This window comes from Pongo pygmaeus, chromosome 9 (genome assembly GCF_028885625.2).
Source record: "Pongo pygmaeus isolate AG05252 chromosome 9, NHGRI_mPonPyg2-v2.0_pri, whole genome shotgun sequence".
Taxonomy (NCBI): domain Eukaryota; kingdom Metazoa; phylum Chordata; class Mammalia; order Primates; family Hominidae; genus Pongo; species Pongo pygmaeus.
Window position 1 is genome coordinate 13404600 of NC_072382.2, and position 13214 is coordinate 13417813.

Consider the following 13214-nt stretch of genomic DNA (forward strand, 5'->3'; position numbering starts at 1 on the left):
CACCATTTGGTCCTGTTGGCCCCTGACTGACCACTTGCAATGTGCCCACCACCTCTCCTAGCTTCTGTGCTTTCAAGTCCCCAGGGCCTCCCTGATGGAGTTTTGCTCTTGTTGTCCAGGCTGGAGTGCAATGGTGCGATCTTGACTCACTGCAACCTCTGCCTCCTGGGTTCAAGTGATTCTCCTGCTTCAGCCCCTAGGGTGGATGGGATTACACGCACCCACCACCAGGCCCAGCTAATTTTTGTATTTTCAGTAGAGAAGGGGTTTCGCCATGTTGGCCTGGCTGGTCTTGAACTCCTGACCTCAAGTGATCCACCTGCCTCGGCCTCCCAAAGTGCTGGGATTACAGGCATGAGCCACCGCGCCTGGCCCATGTCCTAACTCTATCAGGATTTCAGAATCATGTCTGAACTGTGGAATCAGACACATCTTAGGCAAGTTACCTAATCTCTCTGAGCCTCCATCTCCTCATCTGTAAAATGGGAGTGACGACATTTATGTCATAGGACTGTGCAAAAATTAGATGAGAGCGTGTTCACTTCATGGAAACTATTTCCCAACAAGAGGCCTCTGGAACCTGATGGAGGAGAGACGAAGGGCCCAGCAGCTGGTCTGCATCCAGCTCAGGCCCCTCAGGGGCTGAGACTGGAGGGGAAGGGTATGGAGTGGTGGCTGAGAAGGAGATCTGCTGGCCTCACGGGGGCAGCCTGGAAAGCCCCAGCTCCACGGGCAGCAGTGTGGCAGCTCAGAGACCAGACTTTGGAGCCGGACAGCGTGGGTTCAAATCCCAGCTCCGAAATTTACATGCTTACTAGTTGTGTGAGGGCTAGGCCTGGGCCCCAGTTTCCTCATCTATAAATGGAGACCAATAACACCCACTCCCTGTGAGTTAACACAGGAAAAAGGGCTTAGCCCAGTGCACAGAAGCACAAGACAGTGTTCACTAGAAATGACCAGAAGAAGGGGCTGCAACCTGAGCCCAAGAAGAGGACACAGGCTAGTCCTCTGGGGAGCTGGCCCTGACTCCTGAGGGGGTTCCCAGGAAGCAGGGGGCCTGTTTTGAGAAGGATCACAAGGAAGATGTGCTTTGAAGAGATGCACATGGTTTAGGATAGGGGTCAGCACCATTTTCTGTAAAGGGCCAGAGAGTAAATATCTTGGACTCTCGGAGTACTACAGTCACTGTAGTAACTACTCGACTCGGCTATTGTAGGGGCAAAGCAGCTGGAAACAATACCTAACTGAATGGATATGTTCCAATAAAACCTTATTTTCTTTTTTTTTGAGACGGAGACTTGCTCTGTCACCCAGGCTGGAGTGCAGTGGCACGATCTCGGCTCACTGCAACCTCCGCCTCCACCTCACTGCAACCTCCGCCTCCTGGGTTCAAGTGATTCTCCTGCCTCAGCTTCCCAAGGGATTACAGCTGTGTGCCACCACGCCTGGCTAATTTTTGTATTTTTAGTAGAGATGGGGTTTCCCCACGTTTGCCAGGCTGGTCTCGAACTTCTGACCTTGTGATCCACCTGCCTCGGCCTCCCAAAGTGCTGGGATTACAGGCATGAGCCACCGCACCAGCCTAAAACCTTATTTAATAACACATACAGCAGCCTGGATTTGGCCCTCAGGCTGCAGTTTGCTGGCCCCAGTCTAGAATATAAGCTATAGAAGGCCTTAGTTCACTGCTGTACCCCAGTGCTAAAACAGGGCCTGGCTCGCAACATGTGCCCAGTAAATACTGGCTGAGTGAATGGAGAGGTGGGAGTTGTCTGGGGCAGCACCCCAGGGTGGGTGGCCCTTACCCAGGCGCACGTAGAGCACGTACTGCATGGAGTCACGGGGCTCCGTGTAGAGGATGCCCCCGCGCATGCTCAGCCAGATGATGGCCATCTCAGCGATCATGCAGCTCAGCAGGATGCCCAGGTAGCCGCGGCCGTGGTCCACCAGGTTCAGGGAGCAGGCCTCGTGCGGGTTATAGACCAGGCCGAAGAGCACCACGGACAGGATCACAAACCTGTCACAGGAATGCCCATGTGAGCAAGGCCAGGCGGCCCCTGCACCTCGAGATGCCACTAGCAGGCAGGCCCTTCCCCAGCCCGGATTCAGTGGCAGGAGGGGTGGCAGCAGGCGCCTCCTCCATAAGACCATTGTCCACCTGGCATCAAATGCCTAGAAGGGCATGGGCGGCCAGTAAAAGACTCAGGGTCAGCCATGGGGAGACAGCGGCAGCAACTCCCCCCCAGTGTTGGGGTCAGGGCCAGCAGTGGTAGCAGGGGTCTCATTGCCCTAAGGGGCTAGATGTTTCAGGCACCTCCTCCGGGCAGCTGGGGGCATGACAGGGTCGGGACTTGGGCCCAAGCAGGGAGGAACAAATGGCCAGAAAGCTTCCTTCCAGGCCTTTCTCTCCAAACCCAGGCCTGTGGCCCCGGGCCTGGGGACTCACCAGGTGGTATGCAGGAGAAAGAGGAAGATGGCCGGTAGGACGAGGTCATCACTGCCCACAGACCAGCGCCGCCGGAACACCACGATCCCGGGCATGGCTGGTGGCTCTGCAGAGGCTCAGAGGGCCTGGCGCTCACCTCCTGAAAGAAAGCAGAGGACCTTGTAGCTGCCTGAGGAGGAGGTGAAGGCACCTAGGGCCACTGCATTCCTTGGGCCACGGGACCAGTCTCTGGTGTGGCCAGAAGCACAGGCATTTTTGGAGCTGGCCACTGGAAGTGCTGACCCATCTCCAGGCAGGAGCCAACACAAAGGACCTCAGCAGCAGGATACAGACTTCAGCCTTCCCCCTGGGGTCTCGCCTGTCCCCTGAGACTGGCACTGGCCACTAGGGATCGGCTTCTACCTGGGGTTACCCCAGCAGTCACTGTTCAGCTCTATTAAAGACCCCCTGTTTCCTCCTTCATGGGATCAGTGGGACCCTCAGCCCAGCCCTCAAACCCTATAATCTTTAGACCTGGCCCAGTGCACACTGTCCTTGGAGTCAAGGGAGGGGCTTCCCAGACCAAGAATAAGCCCACCCAACAGCACAAAGCCCAGCAGGGCAGGAGGAAGGCTGAAGGCCTTGGAAAGGTGGGGGCAAGGGACCCTGTATGGTTGGCAGCTAGGACTGACAAACATGGAAGGTGAGGAGTGCCCGGCATAGAGCAGGTGCTCAATAAGTATTTCTTGAAGGAGGTCTTCAGTTTCCTGCTTTGCTGGAAGCCAAGAGCATGCTCTATGACTTGGTTTTGAACCCATCAGACAGAAGTCCCCACCACAGCTGTGCCTCCAGGGAGGGAAGGGCACGGTTGAGCTGCAGGGTCAGGAGTAGGGCTTGGGACACCTTCCACCCCACACTGCTGGAAGGACGGGGTAAGCCCTGCAGGGTAACACCCCTCCTGGCAACCGTACCTCCCAAGCCCACCCTGAGCCATGCAGCTTTTACAGCTGGATTTTCAACTCTCTGAAGTAGCTGAATTCAAATCAGCCCCGAGCAAGCTCAGGAAAGAGTGCCCAGGAACTCAGGGCCCTCACTCCTCAGCACCCCAAAGAGAAAGGAAGCAGCATGGGTGGGAGGTGACCCCACAGGGAGTTAGGTCCCCAGAGATACCCATAAAGGGCTCCAGGGTAGCCCTGCACTAAACTGTGCAGAGGGAGCCCTGCTGCAGGGGGCTGGGGACCAAGTTGGTGGGCAGCTGCCCCCCCAAGGCCAGTAGAGGCTTACATGGCACCTGGTCCGGGGCAGGCGGCAGATCCTCCTCTCCCCAGTGGCGGCTCCAGGGAAAATGTGTGTCCGAGGAGCCCGGCATCATTCGGGGAGGAAGCAGCCAAGTCTCCCTTGGCCAGTGGGCATAGCCCTCAGGGTGGGCGAGAGGGCGTGGGGCCGGGTGGCCAGCCCGCATGTCCCCGGTGCAGCCACTTGGCGAGCTGTGGCCTGGCGGGCTGGCGGGCTAGCCTGCCGGGGTCGTGCCTACTCCTCCCCCCACCCTCAGGAAGTGACATCATCCCACTCTCTCTCCAAGGAGGAGTCGGAGCTCAGCTTCTGGGAAGCGGGGAGAAGGGTGGAGAGTGAGGGAGCGTGGTGATGGGGTGGCTGGGTTTTGGGGGTGGGGGGTGGTCTGTGGACTGCAGGGGTCCGGGGCATCAGCAGTGCCTGTGACATGTGGCTGACAGCACCAGCTTCAGATTAGGGTTGGACATGATAGGACAGGACGGGGGCTGGGGCACCGCGGGTGGCAGTTGGGCTGGGGCAGAACAGAGCTGCCAACAGCTGGTATTGCCGCCCCCTCCCTGTCTCCAGGTGGCTCACAGAGGGTAAGGTGCAGCGCTGGGTCGGGCTCAGGGGGCTGTCGGGCTGCCAGGAGCCCCTCACATGAATGGAACGGAATGAAATGGAATGAATCTAGTGGATGGGGGGGGGGCAGCACGCCCCCGCAGGTGCTGTAGAGCCGCATCCTGCTCTGATCTGGCCAGACCAGGGGAGGAGGGAGCAGTGCTGTCCCAGAGGGGCTGGCTGGAGGGCTAGGGTCTGGCCTTACCCAGCCTGCCCCCAGGCCTGCCTCTGCCAGCAGCCCAGAATATCTCCTTCTCAGGTCCACCCCATGGATGGCCCCTCTCAGTCACCCTGGGAGGTCCCTCCTCTCACTCCCACCCTTGGCCCCATGGAACCCAGGATAGCTAACACTCCTCGAGATCACACACCATCCACCCAACACACACACTCACTCTGCACTCCCCTCCTCTGCCCGAACAATGCCCGCTTGCCCTAGCTCTCATGCTGGAAGGAGTGAGCCGAACCTGGCACTGGGCCCTGCAGAGGTGAGGTGGCTGCAGGACTGTCAAGATGCTGGAGGGATATGACCAGTGGTAACCACTGCCCCCACCTCAGGGTGACCAGCCTGAGGCCAATTGCCATGGTCAACACCAGTACCTACCTAGAGCATGCGGCAGGGCTCCTGGGGGCCGACCCTGCTGGGTACCCAGTAACAGGCCTGCACCAGTGGCCGGCCCACCACCATAGAATCTGAGGCACAGAGGCTGGGACGCAAGTGCCAGGCTGGCTGGTTTTGAACCTGGGCTCTACCACATACCCACTGTGTGACTTATTAGTCGTGCCTCAGTTTCCTCAACTGTAAAATGTCGATTTGTAAAATGTCGATTATCCCTACCTCCTAAAGTCCTGGTGAGAATCACATGAGAGAAGGTCTGCAGAGGCCCTAGCTGTCTTAGCTGGGGGAGGCGAGGCGGTGGGAGTGCAGGGAACCCCTTGCTGGACCAGCCACCCCTCCCGCCTGGGCTGGTGGAATCTCCGGCTGGTCACCAACAAGTCAAGGTCTGGGGTGGGGGTGGCAGGGCCTGTGCTGCATGAGGGTTGGGGGTGGGCTGTACCACTCTCCAGGCCAATTCATACATCTCTTGGGGCTGCTATTTTTAAGGGCCTGAATGGTGCCCTTTCTCTAGAGACCCCAGCCCATCACAATAAGGGCCTGTTCCCCTGCTGGGGATGTGATTTCATCTGGAGGAAATGTCTCAGGAGCGGAGAGGGCAGAGGCTACTTCCTGGTCTGGGGCTGCCACAAAGCACCTCTTCTGGCTCTCCTCCCCTGGGGCACAAGGTCCTCCCCTCTAACAGCCACAGTGGGGCGGGGGTAGGCGCTGCCTGCCCTTCCTATCCCATACCAGTGGGGCTTCCAGGGCAGGCACGGCATACCTTCCAGCAGGGGCCACAGGGGCATTGCTGGGGGCTCCTCCTGCCTCTGGTTGGACCCCCAGCACAGGCAAGTGTGAATGGGGTGCCAGGACCCCTCTCACATGGATGGAATGACTTAAGCAGCCCAAGGAAGCCTCCTTCCTCCCCCACCCACACAGCCCAATTTTCCTGCTGGTGATTCAGGCCCCTGGACTAAGTACTAACCATTCTGGGAGTTCCTCTTTCTAAAAATGCAAACTCTTTTTAAAAATGCACATGCTGCCCCCTACTTTAAAAACCTTCCTGGCTCCCCATGGCCTGCAGGACAAAGTCCAAGCCCCTCGGGCGGCAGCTAAAGGCTTCCGTTACCCTTGCACTGACAGGCAGTGCAACCTCAGGCATATGCCTTGCCCTCTCTGAATCCATGCATTCCCTTATCCCCTCAGCAGAAAGCAATCCCAGTGCAGACAGACTCCAGCACAGAGCCCACCCTCAGCTGACAAATCCTTCTGGCTGGGGAGGCTCTCCAGCACCTTCTTAACACTGCCACATCCTTCTTTCTCGACACCCCCCGAAGTGCTGCTCCCCAGAAACACATCACTGGAAGGGTCCATGCTTTGCTTACTCCAGTTCTGATGGGTGAAATCCAACTCATCTCTCTAGGTCAGCTAAAAGTCACCTCCTCTTTGAAGCCCTCCCTGACAGCCCTCATGCACCCCACTCTCCTCCTGGGAAACAGGCTGCTCCGTTATGGGAACCCTAGACCCCTTCCCCCAGCGTGGCCCTGGTCACACCGTGTTACGGTTAACCTGCTGACTCCTTGCTGCCCATCCCCACCCCAGCTCAATAGACAGTCCCCAGGGCCAGGGTCTCACAGTACCCATCGCCACACCTCTGGGTGCCAGCTGCAGTGCCTGGCTCCAGCACCTCAGTCCCACCCCATGGCCTCCTCAGCACAGCTCCCCTCCCAGTCACAAGGGCTGAGACAGTGGCTCCTTCCCCCTCTGAGCTCACACCCTTCCCTTCTGGGGAAATGTCCCTCCCTTCCTGACTGCCAGGCTGGGCTCCCACCCCAGTGCCTTCCCTGATAGCTCAGGGAGAACCCTCTCCCCCTCCTCTGTCTAGATGAACTGTTCTGGGACCTCAGTTTCTTCTCTTGTAAAATGGGGCTAACAACATCCCTCTCAAGGCTGTTGTCAGAACAGACTGGGGTGATGTCACTACAGGACTCTGCACAGGTCCTGCACATCCCAAGGATCTGCTGATGGCTGCTGTTGCATTAGCAGACACCTGAGGGGCTTTGTGGGGACCTCCTGTGATGTGACCTGTGACTGGGTGCTGGGGTCTGGAAGGTGCTGCTGGTGCCCAGCTGGTCGGAAAGGGCTGGAGTGAGCAAACAGAAGCCCTGACCAAGGAGCCTGCCCCCACCGTGAGTGCTCCGGTGCTGCTGGTAAAAGCATCCCAGGCTGGGCCTCGCCCCCTCGTCCTAAGGTACCCTGTGGGTTTGGCCCTGGGAGCAGATTTTAAGGAGCAGAGTCCCTTGGCAGCAAGACTCCCAGCAGATGGGGCTCCAAGAGCTCCCAGGGGGATGGGGGGGGGAAGAAGGTACTGGCTCAGCCCTCTGGAGTGTCCACAGGGAACTGGACAATGAGCTTGGGAACCCCCGTGAGTGCCACCTCCAGCCCATGAGATTTCCCATCTGGCCAGAGATGGCTTTGGTCATTGGCCTGGGGATGGGATAGAGGTTGTGCCTGAAGGAGGGGATGACAGCCAGGTCCAGCCGTAGGGATCCATCTGACATTAGCTGAGCACCTTCTGTGTCCCAAGTCCTAGACTAACTGGCTTCAGTCCTCACAGCAGTAACACAGGGTCGCAGTGTCGCTCTCATTCCACAGTGTGTGCAAGGGGTGGTTAAGACTCTGCACTCCAAAACAGGCTGCATCTGAGTCTTGGCTCTGCCACTTACTTGCTGTGTGACTTTGGACAAGTTACTTAACCTCTCTGTGCTTCAGTCTCCTCGCTTCTAAACCAGGGATAAGAAGAGTACCTACCTCCAAATTATCAGGAGGGTTAAATCAGTCAACACTTCAAACAGCGCCTGTCATCTGGTAACTGCTCAGCAAATGCTGCCACTGCCATTACTATTACTACTGAAGAATGAGACTGAGATGCAGAGACTGACTGACACCATCCAAGGATCAAGAGGCCGGGCAGGCAGGAGGCGCAGGTCATTCCTGCTGCCATCCAAAGCCCACACCTAACAAAGGTCAGAGTTAGAAGGAGTCTCAGAACAGTCCCACTGTCCCCTTTTATGGGCGAGGAACCTGAGGTTCAGAAAGAACACAGAGGCCCTAGCTCTTCCCATGATATCCATCCCTGCAGCGTCACTGCTGGGTGCTGGACACACAACCCGAGCCCCCAAGCCAGCCTGCTCCCTTCTACCTCACTACATACCCCACTCAAACTCCTCAGTGACAACAGTATTAACAGCGTGTCACCACAGGGAGCCTGGGCTGAGATCCTCTCTTTCACGCTCTTGGAGATGCCTAACCCTCCTAGAAGCCAGCAAAATCCACAGAAGCTCCCTCACAGGAGATAAATCTGCAGGGAGGCATCAACCATGTGCCTACCTCAGTCACCTGCGGCGGCTGGCTCTCCTGCCTCCAGCAGTGGAGTCCCTGTTGCTCTGTAGCAGCTGTGGTGACAGAGAGGAGACTCTCAGACAGATCCAGAGAGCCACCTTCCCTGGGCCCCCATTTTACTCCTGCCTCCTGGGGCTGGTGATGGGGACCAGGTCCAGCCACATCCTAGAGCTGCCTAGTGCTGAACAAAGAGCAGTGTCCCCAGGACAGAAAGTCCCGACCCCTCTAGGCCCCAGTAAATCAAAATTGAGGGCCGGGAGGATGAGTCCATTGCACGCATGTGAGACATAAGGGCCCCCACGATTGGTATATGTAAAACTAGCACTGGACGCCACACTTCCTGGTTGCCAAAGTAAATGTGGAAACTGGCAAGTTTATAAGGGCTCTTTTTCACTCTGCAGGGTTTTTTGACCCTTGGTGTCCTGAAGGGAGAGCCCAGGATTCCCATTTCCACGACAAATGGGATTCCTATGTGAAAGGGCTTTGAAATTGGAAGGTGGTCCAAAATAGTTGAGAGGAACTGATGCCTGCTGCCTGCTATGCTCTCGTGGTCCATCCGATTCTGAATGTGCCTTGTTGGGCACTGGAGCTTATCTGGTCTGGGGGTGGGCATCTGATTTGGGGGACTCAGCGCAGTGAGGCTGGGCCCCCCGGTGGTGCCCCGCAGGACACTGGTGGCCCGCCCCCCAGCAGAGGCGTTGTGTTCAGAGGCTCCACCCCAGCTAGGGTGGGCCCACCAGCAGGTTGCTGTCTGGCCTCGCTGGGTCCTGCTCTCTTTAGCACAGGCTTTGGTCGTGGTGAGATTCCAGCTGTTCACTGCGGCTGCAGGACTGTGGTAGCGAGTTAACCTCTCTGCACTGGTGAAACTGCAGGCTCCCGGATCCTGGGTGGTGACAGGGACAGAATGATCTCAGCCATCTATAAGTCGGGGACTGGGCTGCTTCGGTTCTCCTAACATTTATGAATTGCCTACAAGGTCTTGGCGCACATCTATGCCCTTTACAAACATGAACTCACCTAGTCCTCATAACAGCTCTGTTATTTGACAGCCCTTATTTGACAGATGAGCTGAAGTGACTTGCCCACAGCAACACAGCCTAGGCCCAGAACCCAGGTTTTTACCTCTGCATGCTGCTTCTGAGAAGCAGGATTCAGCTAAATGCCTGTTCCTGAACTCAAAAGCTGGCTCTAAACCTCTTATTACAGACTGAGGAGCTCTTTGGGTCTTCATCTAGCTTCGGACTTACCATCATGTGGGATAGCACTGGACCCACTCTGCAGATGAGGAAAACTGAGCCCAGGGGAATTCCACGGAGCAGGCTGTGGAGTCGGGAGAGAGCACGGCACTAGAAACACTATGTGTCATCCAACTCCAGCCTCATCAGGCCACAGGGTATTATCCCAACTTTACTGATGAAGAAACCAAGGCTCAGAGAGGCAAAATGGTTTGCCCGAAGATCCCTCCACGAGGACATCGCAGAGCTGGGATTTCAAGTAGCCTCCTTGAATTACTTGCAAGAAAAAAATACCCTCTCTGCCTGTCAGTCTGACTCCTTATTTTCACAAACACAGAGACAGTAGGACCCACAGGTCCCACCCCAGGCCACAGGGCTACAGTACCTTCCCCTCTTCCCAGTGACCAAGAGGCTGGCCTCTGAAAGCACAGGAAGGGGAAGGTGACAAGGGAGACGATGGAGAGAAAGCACGTGTGGGCTGGGGGCCACGTGCGCCACCAGCCTGTACCCGGGTGTGTGCAACCCAAGTTAGGGGCCTGAAAGCTGTCGCTTTTCACACGTCAGCTGCGCTAGAGCAGAAGGCAGAGCGGAGCCGGCCCAGGGCTGGGGCCAGATTTCAGCATGAGATAGGTCCTCACACGCCCAGGCCTAGGGATGAAAACAGTGTGCCTGGTGCAGCCGGGGGCAGGAGTGGGAGGCCACTGACATTTGTCCCCTCCTACCTGCTACCCAGGGTCTTAGGCTAACAAACGCCTTTCCCACTCTCCCCCAGGATGGCCTGGAAGGACCAGAGGAGGCACCTCCTCCACCCCTCACCATGTGCCAGCCACATAACCATCCTCACTACAACCCCAGGGGTGGGTCTAGCTGTTCGCATGTCGTGGATCGAGAAACTGAGGCTCCAAGAATTTAAAGAAGCTAGCGAGTGAGTGGCCAAGTCAAGCTCTGAAGCCAGGTCTACCTGCTGTGTTCTCTCTGCGCCCTCCTCGTGCTTCTTGGCCAGAGACCCCTCCCTATAAAACAGCAGTCAGGGAGCTGGGCACAGAGTTCAGGGAGGAGGACGGAAAGAGAAGCTGCAGTGACTTGGGGGCAATGCCAGCCTGGGCCGGACCCAGAAACAGTTCCAACAATTATTCCACCGTGTTTATTTAAAAACAAACTCATATAGCATTTACCACATGCTGGTTACTTTAACAAGCAGTTCACAAAAATTACTTCCTTTAATGTAATCCTTTTAACAACTTCTTATGCCCTGTATTATGGATGAAGAAATGGAGGCCCAGAGAGGCTAAATAAGTTGCCCAAGGCCACTCAGCTCTTCAGCGGCAGAGCCAGGCCTGAGGTTGCAGAGCCTGTGCTCCAGGCCTCTCCCCAGAAGGCTTCACCAGGGCTCCATTTATTACTAAGGCTCCAGCTACTCGTTCTCACGCTAATTATTTTCTACTTGTCTACAATGAGCAGAATTTGCCATCTGCCACCAGCCCTGCTACTGACACCAGCCAACTCCCTGGGAATCAATTGAGGCCTTTCGTTTCCTGCTGGTTGTTTTGGAAGGATGGCTAGCTGCTGGGGAGCGGGGAGTGAGGGCCAGGAGGGCAGCAGGACCCTTCCCTGGTGGCCAGGCTGGGCCCTCCTCCTGCCCCCAGCCTTCCTCTGACCTCTCTTCCCAGGGCAATTCACATCAGAGCCCACTCAGTCCTGTGCTCCGACAATGTTTTCCAACAGTGGAAGGAGTCCCCCAGGCTCTGGCCAGGCCAGGTCTGGCTTCTGGATTCTTCCTTGGAGATTATTCATTTTTCTGAAACTCGGAACAAGCCCTCGTCCCACATGTCCACGTCCCCTCTGGAGAGGCCCAGACAGGCAGGCTCTGCTGGCCTCTGTGAAGGGTGCGGCCGGGTAGCCTGGATCTCCAAGCCCTCACGCAAAGGCTGACACCGCCCCACACTGGGTGGCACCAGGCTGTTTTCTCCTGCCTGTCTGTGGGGAAGGGTGTCTGTGGTTTACATCCTTTCTACCTGCCCCTGCGGTCTTCTCAGTCAGTCCCCTCATGCCCGAACATATCTTTACCCCACTCTCCCAGGAACGCGACTCTCAAAGGCATCGACTTGGAGCGGGTGGCCATCCAATGAGCTGACCGAGGCCTGCCTTCTGGCCCCGGAGCAGAGCAGCCCCGAATTTGAATCTTAGTTCCATCACTTCTAGTTGTCTATGACTGTCACTTCACTGAGCGTCAGTCTCCTCATCTGTAAGATGGAATAATGAAGGTACTCACTCCATAGGGAGTGAGTCATGAGGAGTTAACGAAATAACACACATAAAGTGCTCAGCTCTTAGAAAACAGGAGCTGCCATCATTGTGATTTAGTAACCATGTCTCCCCAGTGTGCGCAGAACCTTTGCCTCACCTTGCATGGCAGGGGCAATAACTCTCCGCGATCTAAGTCAACCCTCCCAAACAGACAGGTGAGCAGGCTGACCCGCACCTGCCCTCACCCTTCCAGCCTGCATAATCCTCTGACCTGCCTTCTTGGAAAGGGAGGGCTCCAACTCCTAGGAGTCCAGCAGGGCTGCACTGGCACTGCCTCCTTTAATCCACAACCACCCAGGGAGAGGGGACCCAACACCCCTGGGACAGCTTGAACCACAGAGTTCCCGCCCAAGGCCACAAGACTCTAGAACACTCCAAAGCCTGAGATCCTGCCAGGATGCCCCGCATCTATCTGCTTGCATGTCTGAGTTTCAGGGTGTCTCACTGCACACCCCTTCCCAGCTCAAATGCAGGATGCCCTGAGAGGTAGTGGTCCCCCCTCCCTTTAAGCCCATCTGCCCTTCCAGCTTTCCACTGGCCCCACCCTCTACTCCTCCGCCCAGAGTCACCCCCTCTCCTGGAGCCACTTGCTGGGAGCTCACTCCCCAGATGGCCCCCCTGCCAGGCAGTTCATCAGCTCCCAGCACGAATCCCAGTGCTCTGGCTTCTCAGAACTTCCTCGAGAGGAGACTCCGTCTGGGTGCTGGCAACGCCTCAGTGAAGAATTAGCACCTTCCACTTCATTAGGGGCCCCCTAATGAAGCTGTTAATGATATGCTAAGTGGGCACACCTAGCCTGACACCTCCTCTCTTGGGCCCCCCCCCCTTGCCCAGCCTACCCTGAGCCCTGGTCCTGCTGCCTCCTCTCCTCAGGCTGTGGGTTGGCCCTCGGGGTCTGGCTGGCGTGGGTGCATGCTGCTCAAAGGTGGGGAGGCTTCGTGGGCCACCTCCCTAAGCTGCATGGCCATCTAGGACACAGGCTGGCCGCTTGGGCTATTGGGTTTCCCTTCGACTGTACCCCGGGCATCTCAGAAGCAAGCAGGGATCAAGTGACTTCGTAACAGGAGCTCTTTCCCCAGGGGAAGAGGTTCTGCAGAGCTCTAGTATGTGACAGGAAGGGCCAACATCCCCTGCCCCCATAGAGACTGGAGAGGGAGGTGGCACCTGCCACCACCAACGGCACACAGGCTGCGGCCCCGTCCCCTCCCTCTGTCACACTCCTCTCCTTCTGTGCTCAATGAGGGGGATCTCAGTGCTCTTCAGTGGGTTTCCAGAAGCCCTCAGGGACCCCAGATGAGGGGAGGTGGCTATAGTGGGCAGGCTTCAGCGGGCTTGCAGGCAATGTCAACCACAGCAG

The 13214-nt window shown here is 57.0% G+C and overlaps 1 protein-coding gene across 4 annotated transcripts in view; it reads right to left on the reverse strand.

Annotated features, from left to right (window-relative positions):
• Positions 1 to 13214, reverse strand: part of DAGLA (diacylglycerol lipase alpha) — a 67265-nt gene that overhangs the window by 24980 nt on the left and 29071 nt on the right. For 2 of the 4 annotated variants that reach the window (XM_054439106.2, XM_054439105.2), the window contains exons 2-3: positions 2447 to 2585; positions 1806 to 2017 (exon numbers count right to left, since the gene is read on the reverse strand). In XM_054439106.2, coding sequence (XP_054295081.1) covers positions 1806 to 2017; positions 2447 to 2541 — 307 coding nt within the window. In that variant the 5' untranslated portion in view covers positions 2542 to 2585. Of the gene's footprint in view, positions 1 to 1805; positions 2018 to 2446; positions 2586 to 3709; positions 3983 to 13214 lie in introns of those variants that run through there. The other 2 variants (XM_054439103.2, XM_063670864.1) reach the window with 2 other exon arrangements.